Source organism: Pleurodeles waltl, chromosome 11, assembly GCF_031143425.1.
Source record: "Pleurodeles waltl isolate 20211129_DDA chromosome 11, aPleWal1.hap1.20221129, whole genome shotgun sequence".
NCBI lineage: Eukaryota > Metazoa > Chordata > Amphibia > Caudata > Salamandridae > Pleurodeles > Pleurodeles waltl.
Genome location: NC_090450.1, coordinates 346,591,205 through 346,613,174, shown reverse-complemented (window position 1 = coordinate 346,613,174; position 21,970 = coordinate 346,591,205). Strand labels below are relative to the sequence as shown.

At 47.3% G+C, this 21,970-nt stretch overlaps 1 protein-coding gene across 1 annotated transcript in view; it reads left to right on the top strand.

Annotated features, from left to right (window-relative positions):
* ANO7 (anoctamin 7) overlaps window positions 1-21,970 on the top strand; it is a 2,026,240-nt gene that overhangs the window by 1,428,678 nt on the left and 575,592 nt on the right. Inside the window, exons 14-15 of the mRNA XM_069213645.1 lie at window positions 19,665-19,754; window positions 19,854-19,956. Coding sequence (XP_069069746.1) covers window positions 19,665-19,754; window positions 19,854-19,956 — 193 coding nt within the window. The remainder of the gene's footprint in view (window positions 1-19,664; window positions 19,755-19,853; window positions 19,957-21,970) is intronic.

Genomic DNA, 21,970 nt, shown 5'->3' with positions numbered 1-21,970 from the left:
CCCACATTCACAGATCGCAGTGTTTCATAAAATAATGCTGGATTAAAATAAGAGGGGCTCATTTTTGCAAATATGTGTGGTAAATAAAGAATTTGAAGCTTATTGTGGGTAGCAACATTGGTCAAGACAAGAAATACTGTATCTTTAAAAGCTGAACACATACTTGCAGTGTCAATCATAGAAATCTAGCTCAAACCCAAGATGTAAGGGTTTAGGACAGCTTGCATAGGCCATTCCTCTGGGTACAGGAGTGGGGGTGATAGGTGAATGTGATTGTCCTCTGGGTTTGGTGATCTGTGGTCCTTCTGGCTTGACGGAGGTACAGAAAACAAAGGGCTAGGTAAGCCTGATTAGATTTGGAGGTGTTAATTGTGGCCTGCCTTCTGCCTGGGCCTCAGGAACTGGAGTGGGCCACTGAAGGCCTTGGTTCAAGCCAGGATTCCCTTCTCAGAGGGAGGAGATGACTGGACATAAGGAGTTGAAGAAATGGTCGGAAACACAGTCTATTGAAGCAGGTTCTCCTATGGACCTGCAGGGCTGATTAGCTCTTTTCTTAGTCCTCCTCCTGCAATGTTTTGATTAAATGCTGCTGGTAGTGGGAATTGTGGAATCCAGGTGCTTTATTGCTCTAGCCTATCAAAAGTAGGAATGGAAGTTTGGAGGCAGGAAGGAAATCTTTAATTATCCCTTCCCTACAGAAACCCCACTTTGCTGAGTGGATGAGAAAGGAGTGAGGGGACAGCCTGGACACACAAACCCCCTACAGGTCTTGTATTTTCAGTGCCATCTTAAGGATTTATGGGGGCCCAGGCAGAACCTATTTTGGAGCACCTATTCAGAAGAGCTGTGATTTTCTAAAATCAATTTTCAGTTAATGTAAGCCTTCATCATGTCAAACAACACTATATTATATGTTAACCTTCCAGAAACGGGGGCATACAAAAACAGCCAAAAGCTGGAGCTACCTTGCATCTGCCAGCCAAATAGAATCAAAATAAAGCTTGAAAGAGCATTAATAAAAAAAAATGTAGACTCAACTGCAAAAAGAAACGGTTTTATAATGCAAAAACAATTCTTTATGTGCAAATCACTATCTAATCCACCAGTTCTTCCCATTCTAGGAAAGACACAGTAAGGGCGGCTTGGTGGACCAGGGCATAACATTAAAACATGTGCACATAGTGCTTCAGATTGCAGCTTTGATTGATGAATATCTAACTCTTACATAAATCTCTCTTCAACACTTTCCCTCTTGCTGCAGTCATGAAAATCAAAGTACTACTCTGAGGATTTTCACTTTTATATTGGGTGAAATAAAATAATGTTCTGCTTAATTTTCTTCCCCTGCCTTGTCCCTCCTTTCTTTCGCTGGTTTGACAGTAAGCTCCTCCTCTGCTGAGTAAGCAAAATTGAAAGGGCAGAGAGGTAATGAGAATGTTCTAGTGCGATGTAGAGGGACAAGGGAGGTAAAACTGAGATGATATAAAGATTTGAGGACACACAGGAAGGAAGGGAATGATAAGGAGGCCAGAAAAATGATATAGAGATGTAGGAAGAGGTAGATAAGAAAAGGGATGTAGAGTGATAGATGAGGTTTTGGAGTGAGGCAGAGAGGTAGATACATATAGAGGGAGCTAATAATAATGAAATGTAAGCAAGAGGGTGGGGAACACAGAGGGGTGAAGTAGAAGGAAAGGTAATGTAGGAAGAGGGTTGCTGCAGGAGTACCCAGGCAAAAATATGAGGCAGAAATATACGGAAGTACAAGATAGAGACAGCTGTGAAGTAGAGAGAGGGGCAAAATGATAATTAAGGTACAGAAAGATTGGTTAGGTAAAGTGTGATGTTCGGTAGAGAGAAAGGTAGGTTGAGAAGAGTTAATGTAAGAAAAAGGAGATTATTTGTAATAAAAAGAAGTGAAGTAGAGACAGAGGTGAGGTGGAGAAAAATAGTGGGAATTGAGATAGATAAAGAGTCACCGTGTGAGGAAGAGCCAGAGAGGTGAAGTAGATGGATATAAAAGAAAGAACCAACAATGTGAAGCACAGAAGGTATGTTTAAAGGTTGACCAGAGAGAAAAAGATGGAAGACAGAAAGAAAATCAATGATAGTTTAAAAAGATGGTTAGAGATAGTGAAAGAGTAAGTGATAAAAGAGTACGGTTGTGAGAGAAGCAACACAATGGGGTTAGAGCTAGAAACAATTGAGAGGTGAGGTGAAGGAGTGTTCAAATGATAAGAGAAATTGAGAGGTTGGGAAGTGTGAGAGAGGGAGAAATGTGACAGGAGAAAGATGAGGTAGTGTATGAAATGTGACATAGGGTGAGAAATGAGGAAGAGAGATAAGTGAGAAAGGTAGAGAGAGCTGAGACATTCAGATAGAGTGGCAAGGTAAAGAAATAGATGAAACAAATGAGGCAGGGAGAGAGAGAGAGGCAAAGCAGGTGGAGGAGAAAGACGGTGCAGTAATATGAAAAGGACTGCCAGGTGCTGAGAAAGGGTGAGGTAGTGTCAGGGTAGGGAGGGTGTGGAGTTAGACACAGAGACCGGGACAGAGAGGTAGAGACAGGTGGGATTTAGAGAGGTGTACTTGGAAAAAAGAGGTGTGGTGGACAGAAATGTGGTAGAAAGGGCTGAAATAGAGATTAGGGGTAGGTACATAAATTCTAGATATCAGTGAAAAGAGAGGGAAAGTAAAGGTTTTCGGTAGAAGAGTTAGGGAAGGGATCTGAAACAGAAAGATATGTGAGGCAGAGAAAGAGGCAGTCATAAAAAGGTGATTGGGTAGGCAGAGAGACTGGGTGATTTTTAACAGGGTTTTGGTGACCGGTGAGGTAGAAAAAAATGAAGGAAAAAAAAGATAGGTAGAAAGAGATGAAGTAGCAAAGGTGTAGTAAAATAAGAAGAGAGAGGTAGAGAGTGGAGAGGTAAATAGAGGGATGTGAGGTGAAGTGTGAGAAGGAAGTAGACAAAAAAAGAAGAGAGCTCTGTAAAGAAGGATGATGTCAGATAGTGAGAGATGCTAGAACAGGTGATGGGTGAGAGGAGAAAGAGGGGCAGAGAGAATGGTAGCAAGTGGTGAGACACAGAAAGGAAGAGAGACACAGTTACAGACTGACATAGGGAGTGAAAGGTGTGAGAAAAGACAGCAAGAGTTCATTTTATTAGGAGGACGTAGGGAGGTTTGGGCCTTTGCAATTGTCCACAATGAAGATGCAATGCAGTGAGGAAGGTGCCCAGCAGTGCTTAATTTGTGCCTGTTGTTTCTGGTGCTGAGCACCGGCACTTATTTTTTAGGGCCGGCACTTATTTTTCTGCCTCAAACTTTTACTGTGAGCAAAAGACATATATGGAAAAGAAGGCAGAAGAGAAAAACGAAAAAGCGTCACAATGGGAGAAAGCAGAAAGCTTCAAGAGTGAGCTGAAGGGGCAGGGAGAGGCTTTAAATGGATTGATGAGGCCCAAGATGGATTCAGGATTGTGATACCTCAGTATTCCGTGTTCACACATTTAATTGCAGCAGCCATGTGTTTAAGAGGAGGGCTTGGGACACCTACACGTTTTTATTTACAAATTAAGCACTGGTGCCCAGTCATAGGGAGGAGAGTGCAGTGGGTGTCCAGCTATGGAGAGGAGAGAGAGGAATGTGCCCAGCCATAGGAAGGAGTGAGAAGAAGGTGCTCAGTTATAGGGAGGAGAGTGTAGAGGGTGCCCAGCTATAGGGAGGAGAGAGAGGTAGGTGCCCAGCTATAGGGAGGAGAGTGCAGAGGGTGCCCAGCCATCGTAGGTGAGGCGGGAAGCTTGAATGTCCCTTACTGCTGGAGAGGAGAAGAACATCACCCAACATTTTTAAGAACCTTATTAGAAATCCAGGTATTGCCTCACTGAATGTGTTGAGAAGTGCTATTGCTGTCCTATTACAAACCTCTTTGAAGTGGCAGCCAGTGGTACCTGCTTAAAAGTGGCAGTACTCACTGAATGTACTGAGCTTATTATAATTGCTCTCGCGCACCCTTATAGATGGGGAATGAGTATATTTAACTTGCATCACTGCTGAGCTAAAGGACACAAGCAGCAGTTTGTGTGGAGGCCTTGTGAACTGCCCCACGAAGGCGCAAGGGTATGATGGCTGCTGTTACTAGTAAAGTACTCAAGAGGGCCTAAGGATTTGTGACTGCTGCTAACATCTGCCGCGACGGGTAGGTCAAGTGTCCTAATAAAGGATAAACAAACTTGATCCTAGGAATACTGAGTACTTTTAAATGGGGTAAAAGTAACACTTGACCAGATAGTGCTTAGCAAAATGCAAAGTGAGGCGCTGTATGAAACCACTCGGCCATCCTCTACAAATACACACTACAGATAAACAGGTAGTCATATCATGTCTAGACATGCAGCTGCAGCTCTTGCATCACAGAAAATGAACGCACAACAGTTGTATACCCCCAATGAGCGACACCAGTGAGGCATATGGCCTGCTCCATTTTTGTCTGATCTCTCACTCCTTTTTTTATGCATACAGAATTCTCTACCTCTCGCACACTCTTTCTCTCTATACTTCACATTCTTCTCTTTCACGGTCTCTAACCTTTCGATCTCTCTTCCACTCACATCTGTTTCTCTTTCTTCTGTAACTTTCTCTCCCCCTTCTGCAGCACAGCTGTACTATCTCCCCACACAGCACTTTCTTTTTCTCATCTTCGATCTTCCTGTCTTTGTTTGTCTCTTTCCAGTGCTCTGTCTCTTTCCCATCTATTCCATAGCTCACCCCCTCTCCCTGTCTATCTCTCCCCTTCAGTTTGTCCTCTACCCTTTCTTCACCCCATCACTCGTAAACGTCTCCCTCCATCTGCCTATCTGCCTTCGCCCAGGAAGTTCCAATGTGCACTGCTTCGCAGGGACAAACCACGCTGCCTGCCATCCCCCTCCCTCCGTGGTGCAAGTGTACAGAGCCTGGCAGGGCAGGGATCAGGGCAGTACAAAGCCAGTCTCCTAGAGGAAGGTGGGGGTGCGAAATGGCCCACCTCACCCAGGCTCCAGGGAGGCTGCTCAGGACCACCTGCCCCTCAACCACAATGCCCTTCATGTGGAGCTAGGCAGGGGAGTGGTCAGATGTAGGACACTGCCTCCTACAGAGAGATGAGGGGTGATGATAGCTCTTCACACCTGTGAGGCGGCTCTTCTGTCACAGGAATCGATCTGCATTCATCAAGTGTGGTCGTAGTCGGACCAAACCAGCCCACACACTAACCAACAGACCCAGCAAGGGACTTGTAGGGACAATGCCGCAGGGGATGAGGAGGACACCGCCTGTCCCTACTGCAGGATTTCAGAGAGGGTGTTTAGCCCCCCTAGAATCACAGCCTAGGCAATGCCAGACAACATGGCTGATCCCCCAAACCCTTCAAAACGAGCATCATCATTTCACCCAAAGAATTGGCCCAGAAGTGGGCCGCAGGCACTGGCCCACCGGTTGATGCCTGAATGTCCGTGTTACCAATCCGACCCGGCTTGATGGTGTTTATATACAAGTGTCTGGTATTAACTTCTTGAAGACCATATAGGTGTACATTTAGAGACATGATATAACGAATATCATCACAGCCCAGCATTACCACAAGCACACAAAAATAGACTTGCAAAAGTGAATATGCAAATACATTTTGAAGCCATACTTGAACTGCACCCTGTGTCAGAAAACTTATTTTGTGACTCCAATGACCTCTGGTAATGACATAATCTGACACAAGAAAGGATTTATGTCTCACTCGAGTGAGATTGCCAGAGAAAGAATCTGACGGACTCCAGGGTCCTATAATTTGAAAATTTGGGTGTACTGTATGATACGGCTGTGGGGCCTTATTATGCAGTATTTCTTGGGTCAAGTCAGGCTTGTTTAGTTAACAAACTTATTTCTGGGTAGCTGTGGCTGAGAGCAGTAAGGCTTGGCAAAGTAACTTAGGCCCTCATTACAACCCTGGCGGGTCCGTGTTAAAGCGGCGGTAAAAAAAAATGGAATCATGACCACGGCAGAAACCGCCAACACATACAGCCACTTTAACACTCTGACCGCCATGGTAGTAGCAACAAACACCGCGGCGATAACCGCCAACAGCCAGGCGGAAGACAAGGTTCTGCCCACTGTATTACAAGAGGCCTATCTGCCACCTTTTTCGTGGCCGTACCAACGCCATCAAAAGCACGGTGGAAACAGTGTTCTGAAGGGAAACGGCTCACCTCTCGACACTCAAGGAAGAACTAGGACGCCATGGAGCCCGAGCTGCAGGTCTTCCCCATGCTGGTGTATCTGCTCATACACCAGGAGCACCAACGCCAGCGACGACGACCACAGTGAGTACTGCACCTAGCACACAAGGGAGGGGGAGAGGAAAAACAGAGTGACACACACACGCAACACGCAACACCCCCACCCCTACCCTCACCCCTAACACCATACACAAAAACACATGCAACAACATTACATATACACCCCGTAAACCTCTGGAATAACGCGAGGACAAAAGGAATGGAGTCAAATGAGTGTAATATTAGAAATACTTAGAAATACATTCAGAAATCAAAAACAGTATTTACAATATATACAATATATACAAAAGGCGGAACAATGCCGACTCAAAATGTCTGTGGCCTACTGGGCCAAAGACATGGGCCAAGCCCTCACTTGACTCCTGCCTCAATACGGAGAGAACACTGCAGGGGCATCAGGTCGAAAACACACAGGCACCTCAGGGGGAAAGGGGGGCACCTCAGCCAGGAGATGGTACAACGCCACTGCTCCTGGAGGGGGCTCCATGCCCACTGCTTGGTCCTGGGGAGTGCAAGGCCACAGTCTCTCAAGTGGGTGGTTTGCCCACTACTTGGTACTGGGGAGTGCATAGCCACAGCCTCTTAAGTGGGTGGTTTGCCCATTGCTTGGTCCTGGGGAGTGCAAAGCCACAGTCTCTTAAGTGGGTGGTTTGCCCACTGCTTGGTCCTGGGGAGTGCAAGGCCAAAGTCTCTCTAGTGGATGCCTTCTTCCACTGGTACTGGAGGGGGCTTTGTGCCCAGAGTGCTTCATCCTGGCAAGGATAGGGTGAGTGGATGCCTTCTTCCACTGGTTCTGGAGGGGGCTTTGTGCCCTGTGATGTAGCACATGTGGAGTGCAAGGTCACAGTCACTCACCTGGGTGTCAGACCCACATGATTTACTGTGGGCAGGATGCAAGACACTCCATGGTGGGAGGACTACAGTCCATCCGCCTGCAGGGACGGCTGTACAGTGGTGGCAGTGCCGGTGCTGGTGTTGGTGCTTCCAGTGGTGGGGGGAGGCTCCAGCCCTCCCCCTGCAGCCTCGGACGGCTGCCCACTGGGGCTGCTGCCAGTGGTGCTGCTTGCGGTGGTGCAGGTGGTGGTGCTTGCGACAGTGCAGGTGGTGGTGCTGCCAGTGGTGGGGGGAGTCTCCAGCCCTTCCCCTGCAGCCTCGGATGGCTACCCACTGGGGCTGCTGCTGCTGACAGTGGTGCTGCTGGCCGCAGTGCAGATGGCGGTACTGGCGGTTGTGGTGGTAGCCTCCAGGCCTTCACCTACAGCCTTGGACGGCTGAAGTGCCCTGGCTGGTGTTCTGTGCCCCTTCCTGCCCTTGGCAGATGGTGGTGTCTCCTTGCTTCTGGCAGCTGGAGTCTTTGACTTGGCCTTGCTGGCTGGTTGTGCCTCCTTCTCCTTGCTGGATGTTGTCCCCTTCTTGCCCTTGCCAGGTGGCGGAACCTTCTTGGCCTTGGCAGGTGTTGGTGGCACACTGGCTGGGTTGATGGGTGCCTCCTTAGAGCCTCTCACAGCTGCAGAAACCACAGCGGACGTGGACTTGGTGGCTGAGGTGCCGGGCTGGGTTCTGGCCACCCTGGCCCGAGGTGAAGGATGGGGGGGCGAGGGGTAGGGAAGAGGTCAATGTTGGCTAGGAAAAGCTTCTTAGGGACATTGGGTCGGGAAGAGGGTGAAGGTTTGGGAGTGGAGGAAGAGGGAGTTCTTGTAGGAGGTGTCAGTCTGCTGTGTTTGGGTGCAGGTGCATGAGCTGGATACTGTTGTGAGGTGGATGGCTGTTGGGTGGGTGTGTGCTTGTGTTTGTGTACTTTTGGAGGAGGGGTCACAGACACAGTGGGAGAAGACACAGGGGACGTGTGCATGGATGTGGGGGTTGTGACTGCCAGTGAGGGGCGTGTAGTGATAGGCATGCTGGTGATGGAGGTAGTGGATGAGGATGTAGTACATGCAGGTGTGAGTGGAGACGCTACTGGGAGGGAGGAGGGTGACGAGGAGGAGGGGGACACAGTGGAGGCAGTGGATTGTGGTGTGTCTGCATGGGGATGGTGCGTGTGTGAATGCATGTGAGATGAAGTGTGGTGCCTGAGCCACTCCTGTGTGTTGATTTGGGTGAATGCTGGTCTGAAGGTGTGCTTGGGATAGGTTGGGGTTGAGGGGATTGGGACTGGGTAGAGGAAGTTGGAGGGGGGAGGCTGGAGACAGGGACAATGGCTGCCATCAGTACGGAGGCCAGAGCCTGAATTGCTGTCTGTTGGGCCGCCAAGACAGAGTGAATGCCCTCCAGGTATGCATTTGTTTGTCGCAAATGCCTTTCGACACCCTAGATGGCATTCAGTATGGTTGACTGTCCAACAGTTAGAGATCTCAGGAGGTCAATAGCCTCCTCACTGAGGGCAGCAGGGCTGAATGGGGTAGGGCCTGAGGTGCCTGGGGCGAAGGAGAGGCCCAACCTCCTGGGTGAGCGGGCATGGGAAACACACTGAGGGGCTGTTGGGATGGTGGTGCTGGTGCAGGAGGTGGCGGCTGTACCTGTTGTTGAGGTGGGCACAGAGGTGTCCGCGACCACCAGGGAGCTTCCATCAGAGGAGGAGTCGCTGTCTGCAGTGTCCCCTCCTGTCTCCGTAGTGGTGCTCCCCTCACCCTCCGTCGCACTGGTGCACTGGTGCCCTCATCGTCGGTGGATTCGGCCTCCAGGCCCATGTGGGATGCAGCTCCCTCCGTCGCCAGTGCCTCTGCTCCTCTGCCAGATGATGCTAATGCACACAAGGACAGGGTGACAAAACAAGAAGGGGGGGAGAGACAGAGGATACACTTGGTCAATGCAAGCAACAACACACAGGGATCAGCCCCATGCACTAGGCCGTGCACTACCAGTTACAAAGCTAGTCACCAGCCCATGGGGTACATTGCCCAATGCCACTGGCTGCACACCTGAAACCAACAGGACCCTGCCCAGAAGTAGATGCCCACTAACACTACTGGGGTTGGAGTGCTTCAGAGCCTGCCCAATAAGGGACCTACCCTGCCAGTTCGCCCTGGCCTAGGGGCATCCAAAGCCCACATCCCCCACCCCGGTACCTCCTAACGCGCAAAAAGTCAGGTTTCAGATTCTGTACTCACCCTCTCGTGGTACAACCTTAACGCATGCAAAGTCATGATTCAGAATCTCTACTCACCCCCTTGTGGCTGCTGTGATGCATTCAAGCGCCCATCCAACTCTGGATAGGCCACCGCCAGGATGCAGAACATCAGGGGGGTCAGGGTATGATGGGCACCCCTTCCTCGTTGGGAGGCCAGCCCCAGCTGGGCCTCCGCTGTCTTCCTTGCCCAGCGGTGCAGATCCTCCCACCATTTGCGGCAGTGGGTGCTCCGCCTGTCAAAGACTCCCAGGGTCCGCACCTCCTTGGCGATGGCACGCCAAATACCCTTTTTTTGATGGGTGCTGACCTGCAGGAAAATATGCAGAGAAAAAAGGGATTAGTCATACCGTCCAGACTGTACACTCATGGCCCACAATATCCCTCCCATCCCCTCACACACAGACATTGACCACCAGACATGCAGCACTCTGTCCAGGACCCCTCAGACCTCCCTAACCAAGGCTTACACACACAGCAATCCATACATTCATGGCCCACGCATCATGCTCACAGTGTACTCATCTGTTTGTCTGGAGGACCATAGAGTAAAGTGTACTGGGGTAGGACCCCATCCACCAGTCTCTCCAACTTCTGCAAAGTGAAGGCGGGGGCCCTTTCCCCAGACACTCGAGCCATTATCGCTTCCAGACACAGGTCACAGCAGCACTTGCACTGCAGGTCCTCTCCTGTTGAAGGTCAGGTAGCAAGTGAGCGAACAGATAGAAAATGGCGGTCACATCCACTGCGGTGTGTACCATCACCACCGGCGTACATCACCATTGGCTCCTGGAACCCATAGGGCCCAATGATAACCAATGCCAAGTTGCACGGCGGTATTCGACCGCCAACCGCAATGGCGCACAACACCAGAGGAATTACCTCATTTCCACGTGTCTCTCCTCACAGGTCAGGTAGCCGCCATTTCAGGGGGGGCACAGGCCATGGCACCTAACTGCGTCACAGCAGACATTGGCACATCAACTGACTTTCATATTCACATACTGTTTCTGTAAAGGAAAATATGCATTTTTTATTTCACATATGTGTGAATATGACCTCTGCTCACCGTTTTCTACCCTAGAGTTCAACCGGTGAGGATGAATAGTAGATGAAGACATTCCCCCGTGTACAGACCCCTGGTGGACCTGGCAACAATGGAGAACAGACACATTATCCTTACCTACAGACTTGATTGGGCCACAATCCAAGTACTGTGTGCCCAATTGGAGCCAGACCTGATTTCAGCTATCCGCCAGCCCACAGGTATCCCCCCTCTAGCGCAGGTCCTGTAAGTGCTCCATTTCCTGGCAAGTGGTTCCTTCCAAGCAACAGTGGTCATGGCATCAAGGATGTCTCAGCCAGTGTTCTCCAACGTGTTGACCAGAGTGTTGTCTGCCCTGTTGAAACACATGCGCAGCTACATCGTATTCCCCCAGGTGTCGGATTTGGCCACGGTGAAGGCTGACTTTTATGTCCTGGGACATATCCCCAACATCATTGGTGCCATTGATGGTACACATATAGCATTTAACCCCCTCCCCCCGGAGAAATGAACAAGTGTTCAGGAATAGAAAAAGCTTTCACTCTCTGAATGTGCAGATGGTGTGTTTGGCGGACCAGTACATCTGGCATCTCTATTTTTAGATCTCTGTGCACCACTCTGGCTCCTGGGTTGTTTACTGTTGCCCACTACAGGTCATACCTATGTATATATAACTGTACATTCGAATTTCAACGTTTACAGCTTGTTAAACTAATACATATTTCAATCATTTGACAGACTCCATACTTGTATTTGTTCCAAGGGTGTTTATTTATGTGCTAATAAGTGGAGGGGGTATTGCAATGGGCTGGGTTGCTGAAGGAGGAAAGTCCAGGGTAGAGTCCAGTCTATTTGTATCACAGGTGCCTTGTCCAAGGGGGCATAGGAAGGGGAGCAATGGTAGTACAAGGTGGACAGGGTGACAGAGTGGGACACAAGGGTCACATTCAGGAGAGTCTCATTTCCTGGCGGGGGTCTTGGCAATTTTCTCTGGCTTCTGCCTGGATTGCAGGGACCGTTTGCGGGGTGGTTCTCCTTCTGCAAGGGTGGGGTGCTGGTGGCCTGTTGGTCCTGTGGCGGGGCCTCCTGTCCACTAGCGCCGGCAGAGGTGGAGGGCTGTTCTTCGTTGTGGCTAGTGTCAGGGGCCCGTTGTTGTGCCACTGCCTCCCTCATGGTGTTGGCCATGTCTGCCAGCACCCCTGCAATGGTGACCAGGGTGGTGTGGATGTCTTTCAGGTCCTCCCTGATCCCCAGGTACTGTCCCTCCTGCAGCTGCTGGGTCTCCTGCAACTTGTGAAGTATCTGGCCCATGGTCTCCTGGGAATGGTGGTATGCTCCCAGGATCCCTGAAAGTGCCTCATGTAGAGTGAGTTCCCTGGGCCTGCCCCCCCTCCTGTCGCACAGCAGTCCTTCCAGCTTCCCTGTTGTTCCTGTGTCTCTGTCCCCTGAACCGTGTGCCCACTGCCAATGACCCCAGGTCTCAGATTGTCTTGGGTTTATGGGGTTGCCTGGGGTCCCGGTAGTGGTGGACACACTGCTGATTGACGTGTCCTGGGGACAGAGGGATGGGCCCGCTGGGTGGGTGCTGTGCTGGTGTTTTCTGAGGGGGGAGGCTCTGTGGTGGGTTGGGACTGTGGCGGGTTGGGACTGTGGCAGGGTAACCAACTGTCCAGAAGTCCCTGATGGGCCAGGTTGGTCATCGTGATTCAGGTGTGCAGAGCTGCTGTCATCACTGTGGGCCTCTTCTATGGGGGGACTGGATGTTGGTGGCACCTCCTCTCTGGTGACGTTGCGTGGGGGTCGTGTGGGGATGTAAATGCATTGTTATTGTATCTGCGTGTGCCATCTTGTGCATGGATATGTTTCCCTCTATGGTTGTTATTAGCAAGGCACGTTTGGGTTTTGTAAGATGTCATTGATTTGGCTAAGTGATTGTCACTAGTGTGCATGCTGTGGTGATGGGTGTCCATGCAGATCTATGATGGGTGTCCATGCATTGGTGTTGCTTGCAGGGCTTGGTATTGGGATGGGTGGGTTGTGATAGTGGGGTATATGTGAGGTGGTGGAGTGATGGGTGTGAGGGTAGGGGTAGGAGTTTGTGATGGCATGCAGGTAGGGAGGGGGATACAGTAGTAAAGATTTAACTTACGAGAGTCCAGTCCTCCAGCTACTCCTGCGAGACCCTCAGGATGCATGATCGCCAAGACTTGCTCCTCCCATGTTGTTAGTTGTGGGGGAGGAGGTGGGGGTCCACCACCAGTCCTCTGTACGGCTACCTGGTGTTTTGCTACCACGGAACACACCTTTCCCCCCTAGGTCGTTCCACCTCTTCCTGATGTCATCCCTTGTTCTGGGGTGCTGTCCTGCAGCGTTGACCCTGTCCACGACTCTCCACCATAGCTCCATCTTCCTTGCAATGGACGTCTGCTGCACCTGTGATCAGAATAGCTGTGGCTCTACCCGGATGATTTCCTCCACCATGACCCTTAGCTCCTTCTCAGAGAACCTGGGGTGTCTTTGTGGTGCCATGGGTGTAGTGTGAGTGGTGTGTGTGAGGGTGTGTGGGGTGATGTGTTGTGGTGTGTGTTGTGAGGTGCGTGGATGGCGTATGGGTGATGGTGTTATGTGGCTCTGAATCAGTGGGTGCTCCTGGCTTGTCTCTCTCTCAGTTGGCAATATTTTTTTCCATTGTAAAGGGTTGTGGGTATTGTGAGTGTGTGTTTTATATTGGATTGGGTGTGTGGGTGTATGTGTGTCAGGTGTGTATAGTTTGAATTGTCCAATGTGGTGTAGTTTTGTTAGTGTGTGTGTATTTTGAGCGCAGCTGTGTGTACCACCAATGGTTTACCGCGGTTGAATGACTGCTGCGGTGATTCGTGGGTCATGATGCGGTGGGTGTATTTCTGTTGGTGTAACGGTGTGGGTTTTGATACTGCGAGTTTATCACTGACCTTTGGGCTGGCGGACTTGTGTGGGTGTCTGTATAGTGGTGGATTTCTCTGTGTGGGTCATAATACCCATAACGGTATACCGCAGCGGTCACAGTATGTTGGCGGCTGTCAGCACAGCGGTCGCGACATTTACCGCCAGGGTTGCAATGAGGGCCTTAGTGTAAAGCATTTAACAGCACCAAATGCCGAAATAAGAAAGTCACACAACACAAAATAAATTGGACACCAATCCACCTGAGGGTTCCAGAAAAAACGATTTTAGAAGATAATATCACTTTTAAATGCATCCACAAACAAGCACTAGTCAACAAAAAGTTTGTAAACTTATGAAAAGTTTGAAAGAGTTTGTTCAACTACTCCATCCCAGGTTGGGTGACCAATTCCAAATGGACATAGGTCTAGGGGGCCAGAGTGGATACTTTGGACAGCTACCTGGCCCCCAGAGCATTCTTAAAGCATGTTCCAAACTTTACAGGACGGCCGTCATTGACATCAATGGAGTCCTGTTGCTGAGGATACAGGCAAAAAATGCTCAAAGCATCTTCTGGTTGTGGTGCTGTTGACGGGGACGTCTCTGTAGTTGTTCATCAGTCCACATGTGAAGTGGGGCAACTTTGGCCAGAGAGATTGGGATCCCTTGAAGTCCTCCATGTTGTATGTAGTAGCAGGCCAGCAGATACTGGTCTACTGGTCTCCTTGCACCGTGGTTGGGGCGAACGCCTTAGGTGGTGGCTAGTGTCACTTGTGTGTGACAAATATGGTCTTGGACAGCCAGGGATGCCATATTCATCCCAGGAAAGAGCACTGATGGGACCATGTAGTCACTAGTCAATGGGTCCCCTCCTTCCTAGTGACGTGTTTCCTGTGATGTGTGGAACCTGGCTATCCAAGAGTGCAACATTCTTACCCCTTTCAAGGTGACACTGCCCTTCTTTGGTACCCAGGAGCTTGGTAGTCCACCCTAGAGGTGCTGCTACCACGCTCCTGGCGCCCACAGAAAAAACACTTTGAGGATGGATTTTCCCTCTCTGGCTGTGCCTTCACTTTGTCTACAGGAAAAAAAGGCATCCTTCTCAGGGGTGTTATCCCAACTTCCCTCAGAAAGTCGGTTTCCTCTATGATGCTGGTCTTTTGGGCTAGCACCGTGAGTGGTAATCCTAGCAGAGGAGGTACAACCTGACTCTGTGGCAACTGTCTTTGTTCCTAAGCCTGGGAGTCATTCACATGGTTCACCAGGCTTGCAGAACGCTGTCTGTTGGCCTTTGTAAGGCTGCTGGATTGGCTTTAGTACAGAGTGGCAACAGTCTAAAAGTTGCTAAACTATAATTGTGATATTATATCTTATTTGTGCATTAGGTTGGGTTTAACACAACAGTTTATTTGATACCTTTCGAGACTCAGTTAGGTAGTCCCATTCAGAAGTTAGCCAGGGGGGTGCCAACCGGTAACCTTGTGTTAGTCAATTAGGCTACTCGCTTATCCACCGCAAAACACCAATTGGGAAGAGTTGCTGCTAAGAAATATGAAGAATATATGTCCTAATTTACAATGCACAGCTCCCTGCCAGAGGTCTCAATAGGCCTTCCTTACGGGAGACTTACATATACTGTATTGTTAAGTGATAGGCTGGCTTTGGTTTGAATGGCAAAGTCAACTGACAGTGTAAACACTGTCCTTCTAGTCTGCAATGGCCAGCTGGGAGACATTTTGTACTTTGTCACACACAGGGTGGCACAAACAGTGCTGCAGTCGTGTGGACACTCTGCCTTTCATGCCCTGATTACAATGGGTACCATATACGTAGTCAGCCTTTGCCAATTCAACATGTAATTTGTATATGTCATAACACTGGCATTGAGGCCTGGTTAGCAGGTCCCAGTGCACTCCCAGAGTAAAAACACAGCAGCATCAGATCAAAAATGAGGAGGTGAACATGCAAAAAGAGGCATTTCCTTACATTTACAAACTGTTTAAGGTGCTACAGCCTGATACAGCAAAGATGCATGTAACAAGCATCAGCAAAGCTGACAGGTCTGACTATTGACTTTGGCAATGCTTGTTTAAAAGTGTGATCTCTTGGCTTTGTTAGTGCTTGATTTTAATATTTTCTCTGGTGTGTGGGTACACTCCTGAAGCATCTGAACCCTCCAAGACGAAGTCAGGCTTGCTGGAATTTTGAGCAACAATATTGAAAAATATCAACTGCTGAAGTAATTTCCACTGCCAACCAGCTTGAAAGATCACGAGCCATCACTGCCAATCAAGCGATTGTCACTGTGAAATATACTTTGGCCCTGATTACAAGTTGCTCATTATATTCCACCCCGTGCATAACCCCCTGTTTACACACAGGTTGGAATCACTATTTGGTAGGAATTTTAACGCATCCGATAATTAACGGCTATATTAAATACCTCAACCTTTGTTAAATTTTGGCAGGTCAATCCTGCAAGAAACAGTGGACAAGCATATGGTACTTACAGTATCATGCAGATTTTGGTGCAACACCAAAATGTGCATGTTATTCCCAACCAACTGGTAATAGGTGTTATTTATGTCACCCAATAAAGTAACGTACTACATGCTATCATTATTTATCAGTTGAGATAAATAGCACCGAAACTCGAAACCAAGCCCAAACTATTTTAAGTTATGTGGAGTGGGACAATGAATTTAGCTGGGGAACTTCCGGTAGGAATTCACTGAACAGGCTGCCCAGGTCTCTAACAGGTGACACAGATTAGAAATTAATCCATACAGGCCGCAAGAGCTAATAGAAAAAGTGATCCACATTTTTGTCATAGAACTTTAGTTTTGAAAGAATTATATGGAGCCATTTTTCCTGTGTCTATGAGCTGATGGTATGCAGACAATGCGTGGAAGCAGCTGATGAAAGATACTGAACTCTCCTTAGCAGTTCCCGAAATACAGGGCCAAATTCACGGATTTGTTTTTTTTTGGAACGCCGCCCAGCAGCCCGAGGTACTGCCTTTAGACAGAAAGACAGACAAAAACACACACACACCTCTTGTACAATACTGCAAGAACGTGTGATGTCCAGCATAACTTAAAAGCGCTTAGAAGTTTGTACGTGTGCTGTATGTTACAACACATTTGCAAAGTTAGAAAAGTTTAGAGAAAAAACCTTTCAATTGGGCGAAGATATGCCCCCCTGGTGAAAAGTACTGCAAAATAGCGTGTAGCACTAATTTGCTTTAGTTAAGGTCTACTTTCAAGTGCCAAACAAGCTTCTTGCTTGAAAGAAATCAAGACTCAACACTTTGCACAGTTTATGTCACTTATGTGATGGAAATCCAGCGCAAAGTATGAGTAAACCTTGGTCTCAGTGAATTTTCACATATTCTTAGCAATTTAGGGCCAGATGTACCAAAGGATTTTACCCATTCTGTGTCTATGGGAAAAAGCTTTCGTACATATAGCCCTAAAATAGCGGATACAATAGATGAGAGCACAGAGGTAGAGCGTCAGGCAAATAGGGGAGACTGAAGTGCCTCAAAAGACCCTACAGGTCTTAGGCCTGATACTTAGGGCCTTATTTATGAAAAGTTGGTGCCGCCATAGCGTCATTTTTTGACGCAAAGGCGGCGCAAACGTCCAATATATAATTATATTTTGTATGTATATATTTTGGAAGTTTGCACCGCTTTTGCGTCAAAAAATGACACTAAGGCGGCGCTAAGTTTTCATAAATCAGGCCCAAAATGAGAAAAAACGAAGTGATGACAATGCAAAGATTTAAGTGTGAAAATGAATGTCTGTAAAAAAGAATGTTTGCCTACCTCATATGTTTTGGACCTGATGTGCACTCCAAAACTGCAGGATTTAAATAACTTAATATTGCTTCGTTGACTCTCCCATGACTTTTATCCTCTCCCTGTCTCATGTACCCTCTAACTGCCCCTCCTTATGTTTTCTGACCCACTCTCCTACTCTAACATGGCTTATCTTCGCTAACCATCCTTTGCCTCTAATTTTTTCCTGGTGCCACTAGGATTTTTCTACTGACCAGTAGGAAGCACCAGGATATTTCGGTACAGCCTCTATGACAACTTCCTCCAATTTCCTTTCGTTTAGTTTTTGTGTTGTGGGTTAATTCACTGTCTCATCTTATTCATTGTCCCACATGCAACCTTTCATCGGCTCATTTACTTTCCTGTAACTGATCTATCTTGTTTCCTCATATTTGTAGCTTTGGTAAACTATGTAACTCATGTATTTGCATGGAACTTGCCACTTCTCATGTAAAGAACTATAACACCTTACGGCACTGCACGTGCTACAGAAAAGTGCATAAATAAATCAATTGAATGATACAGTGGTGGTGGATATCCCACTCAACATTTTAGCAGCATTAAACAAGTGACAGTGTGAAATGGGAGCAAGATACAAACGTCACGTTATGTTATGTTACATAAGACATTTACATCACACGTTGTGCGCTTAGTATGGCTCACAGCGCCAATGGGGTCTGCTACCTTCTTGTCCCGATTTCAAGGATTCTACAGCCTTTTAGTTAGCATAGTTGTGATGCTGGTGTTGTTTACATTCACTGTATTTTAAAAATGAAGAGATCAAGAGATTATGTAGTTATATGAGTGTGACTCAACGTCTTATTAGACGTACATAGTTGCTCTCTCGATACATTGGCTTGTCTTTTGCTCAGTGAGTTATTTTGCGAGTGTGTTAAATGTAGTTAGCAGTGGTGGGAAGTCTTTGTATCTACAAAATGATCTGACTAGTATGTGTTGGATGGGTGTAAGGCATTCTGCTTGATGTGGGGTGGTGCTGATTAGTTGATGCATGAAGTGTCAGGCATGGAGTGTCCTGTAGTGAAGATGGTGCTGTCCATTCATGGCATTTCGGAGCTGTGCTCGCTGTTTAGTGTGTGTGTGATGTGTCCTGTCTTATGGGGTTTCTTATTTTTGAGTGGAAAGTCCCATTTTGAGCATGTTATTACCCAGCTGTAGGCCAAATGTACTAAACTGTTTTTTACTTGCAGAAGCATATTTGCTCTTTGTAACCATTGACAGCAAGTCACAATGCCCAATACGTACTTTGTATATTGGTCACTGACATGTTACAGCAGGAGGTAGTGATTCACAAATCTGAGGCTGCCCATTGCGGAAAGCTTTCACTCTGTGAATCTTGGGATGGTGGCATCTGGGGCAACAGGTAATGATTTACAAACCCACTGCCTATTCCCCACCCCATGCCATTCACAAAATGCCCATTTTTTTTATTTCTATTTGGCTTCTGTACCATTTAGCGACAGGTGCAGGAATAAAAAAGTGGCTATTCCATAAATGTGAATGGAGGGATGATGGTTTGTTAATTCTTGTAGGCCTGGATATGCAGCCATTCCTAATAACCTGTGAAAAGGACAACTTTTCTGCAACTGCTTTGGAATAGTGGTTTTGCACTGGAACTGATGTGCACTTAAGATACATCACAAAACTAAGGTTGGGTCCCTAGAACTCAATGTTGGTTAATTCAACATGAACATGTTCAAAATCCATTCAACTTCTCAGACTGGTCAGTTTTATGAAGGCATTGGCATGCCTTCTGTGAGTGTGGCAAAAAAGGAAGGTGGTGATGGCAGATCATCAGACCTCCCCTTGTTACCAAGCAAGGCTTCAGCAGTCACTGTAAAAGTCGCAGGCAGGGAAGTAGTCAGGATACATAAAATGTAAGTAAAGTGCTTTCTGGGTCAGCTTTTCTAAAGACTTGTGTCCCTGGGATGCAGGTGTTAGATTAGAAGAATTCTTGTGGCCTTCTCTAATGCTTGTTCTTTATACTTTAACCCAGAGGTCCCAAGTCAGTGCAAAGAGATGAGAGCATCACATCAATGAGGTGGCTGGATGATTAGTTTCATTACTGTACAGCTAACCCCTCTTCTTTCCCCATATAGCCCTAGCCCTTGACTAACTCAGGTAAGAGCTTGCACGGAGAGAACGTTTTCAAGATTTTGAGAGTACTGAGGAAATCTGGGTAGGCTGCCCCAGTAATCATAAATGGAACAGTGATCCCAGTTTTTGATATCTAGTCAGGACTGCATTTCTTGATCTCAAAATTACTATTCTCACAGTGAATTGGGACAGATGGAATCATAGCAGTTAGCCTTTGTGTGTATGTTGGCTCACAGCAGTTCTTTGTGAATGCATTTCCCTTCATGCTCTCCTTTTCATCTGTTGCAGGTCACAGTGGTGGTGATGTTCCTAATCGCTATAATTTTATATCGATCTATCATCACGCTTTTGGTAGCAAAGTATGGACTAGTGGCTTTGGTAAGTGATGAGTAGAATTCTGAGTGTGGATACATCTGACTGGTGAATATCTTTTACATGAATTTTTGATCTGTACACTCCGATGTTTCCTTCCATTAGGCACCTCGCATTGCTAGCATCTCTGGCTCCGTCGTGAACCTCATCATCATCCTCATTCTATCCAGAATCTACATCTTCTTGGCACATTTCCTTACACAATGGGGTATGTGAGACATTGCATGCAAGTGTATCAATTAGATGTGTGTAAATATAACATTCCATTTATGAAGAAATGAAAAGGAAGGGTTGCCTCCGCTAATGAAAATTGGGAAGTACAAAAGAGTGGTACTGCATTTGACCTGAAAGATCACTGGGATCCTAGAATACTTCAACCATAAACATTACTTTAGGGAACAACTGCCACTGCCAACTATCTTTTTATACAAAGTATATTGCACCTATTTATATAATATTAACGTGAAAAATAAAACTCAAGTTTTTTCTTACGAAATTCCAACTTTGGTTGGTCCTTGTATGGCCAGAGAACTTCTTATGTATTTCATCAGCCTAAATGACCATCAAATGAATCTATGGGTGGACATTGAGGAAAGGGCTCTTTTTAGAGCATAGTGCTGTGACAGCTTCTGCAAGTTTGCTAGGCTTTTGCATCAATATGCTTTATGGACTATGCACAGGACCTGCATTGACAGGGATACAGCAGAGATCTTTGAGGTCTGGCCTAATGTAGTCCCTCCTAGCTAAGTTGGATTTCAAACTTTTCAGTAAGGGCAGATCAGAAGTCAACATCTTTCAATATTCCAGCATTTCTGCAGAATACACCCGCCAAATAAACTATAAACTCTATCAAATTACCAATGAACAACGCACTGCCTGTCACAAAGAAGAATTTAACACATCTGGCAAGAAAGCTTCATAGGGTAAGGGGACCAAGTAGGGAACAGAACACGGCTTAAAAGTTGCTTTGAGAAGAAAAAAAGGACACAATCCCCCACCTCATACACCCTCCTAGGAAAGGTTCCTGAAAGCCAGTCCAGTGCCCCTATGATATGCTGTGCCTATCACTTGACCAACGTGCATGTAAACGCATTCTTTACCCCCTACTGAGGCCATAATGGCAGTCATAGTTAGCTTGTTCCTCAATTTCAGAAGGGTTATATTCAATGGTAGAATCATGGAGCTGAAATCATGTGAAAAAGAAGCCTGTCAATAACCAGCATTAATCTGATTTTTTAAATCTTTGATTTAACTTTCTTGTGTGCTCTCCTTTCCATTGTCTGACAATTTTTCACTTGTCTAGCCTGCCCACGACACCAGGCCCTCCCCTTTAATTCTCTATTCCTCCTCTCTCATCCCATACTTCCTCTTTCCCCTTTTCCTCACAAATCCATCTCTCCATTATTTGGGCCCTCACTGCTTGCGCCCAAGCGACAGACTACTCCCACCCTTCTCCAAACCCCTTCTTATACTAGGGTGTGAGGTGGGTCTTCATTTTCTGCAGGAAAAGGTTATCCTAATCCTACCTACAAAGGTCAGATCTGTGTGTGAGTTGAAACATAGGGCCAGATGTAGCAAAGGATTTGCGCGTCGCAAACGGCGAAAATCGCTGTTTGCAAGGCGCAAATGCCTCTTTGCTATGCAGAAATGCATATTGCGAGTCGGGACCGACTCGCAATATGCATTTCAGAATCGCAAATAGGAAGGGGTGTTCCATTCCTATTTGCGATTCGGAGTGGAATGCAATACCATTTGCGACCGCATATGCGGTCGCAAAGGGTATCGCAGTTACCATCCACTTCAAGTGGATGGTAACCCACTCGCAAATTGGAAGGGGTCCCCATGGGACCCCTTCCAGTTTGTGAATGGACCCAAAATATTTTTTTCAGGGCAGGTAGTGGTCCAAGGGACCACTGCCTGCCCTGAAAAAATACCGAAACTAAAGGTTTCGTTTTTTTTTTTTAAGTGCAGCTCGTTTTCCTTTAAGGAAAACGGGCTACACTTAAACAAAAAAAAAAAACTGCTTTATTGAAAGCAGTCACGAACATGGAGGTCTGCTGACGACAGCAGGCCTCCATGTTTGAGAGTGCCTAGACTCGCTATGGGGCCGCAATTAGCGACCCACCGCATGAATATTAATGAGGTGGGTCATTGCGACCCCATAGCGAGTTGCAGACGGTGTCTGAGACACCGTTCTGCATACCAATTTGCGAGTTGCAAAT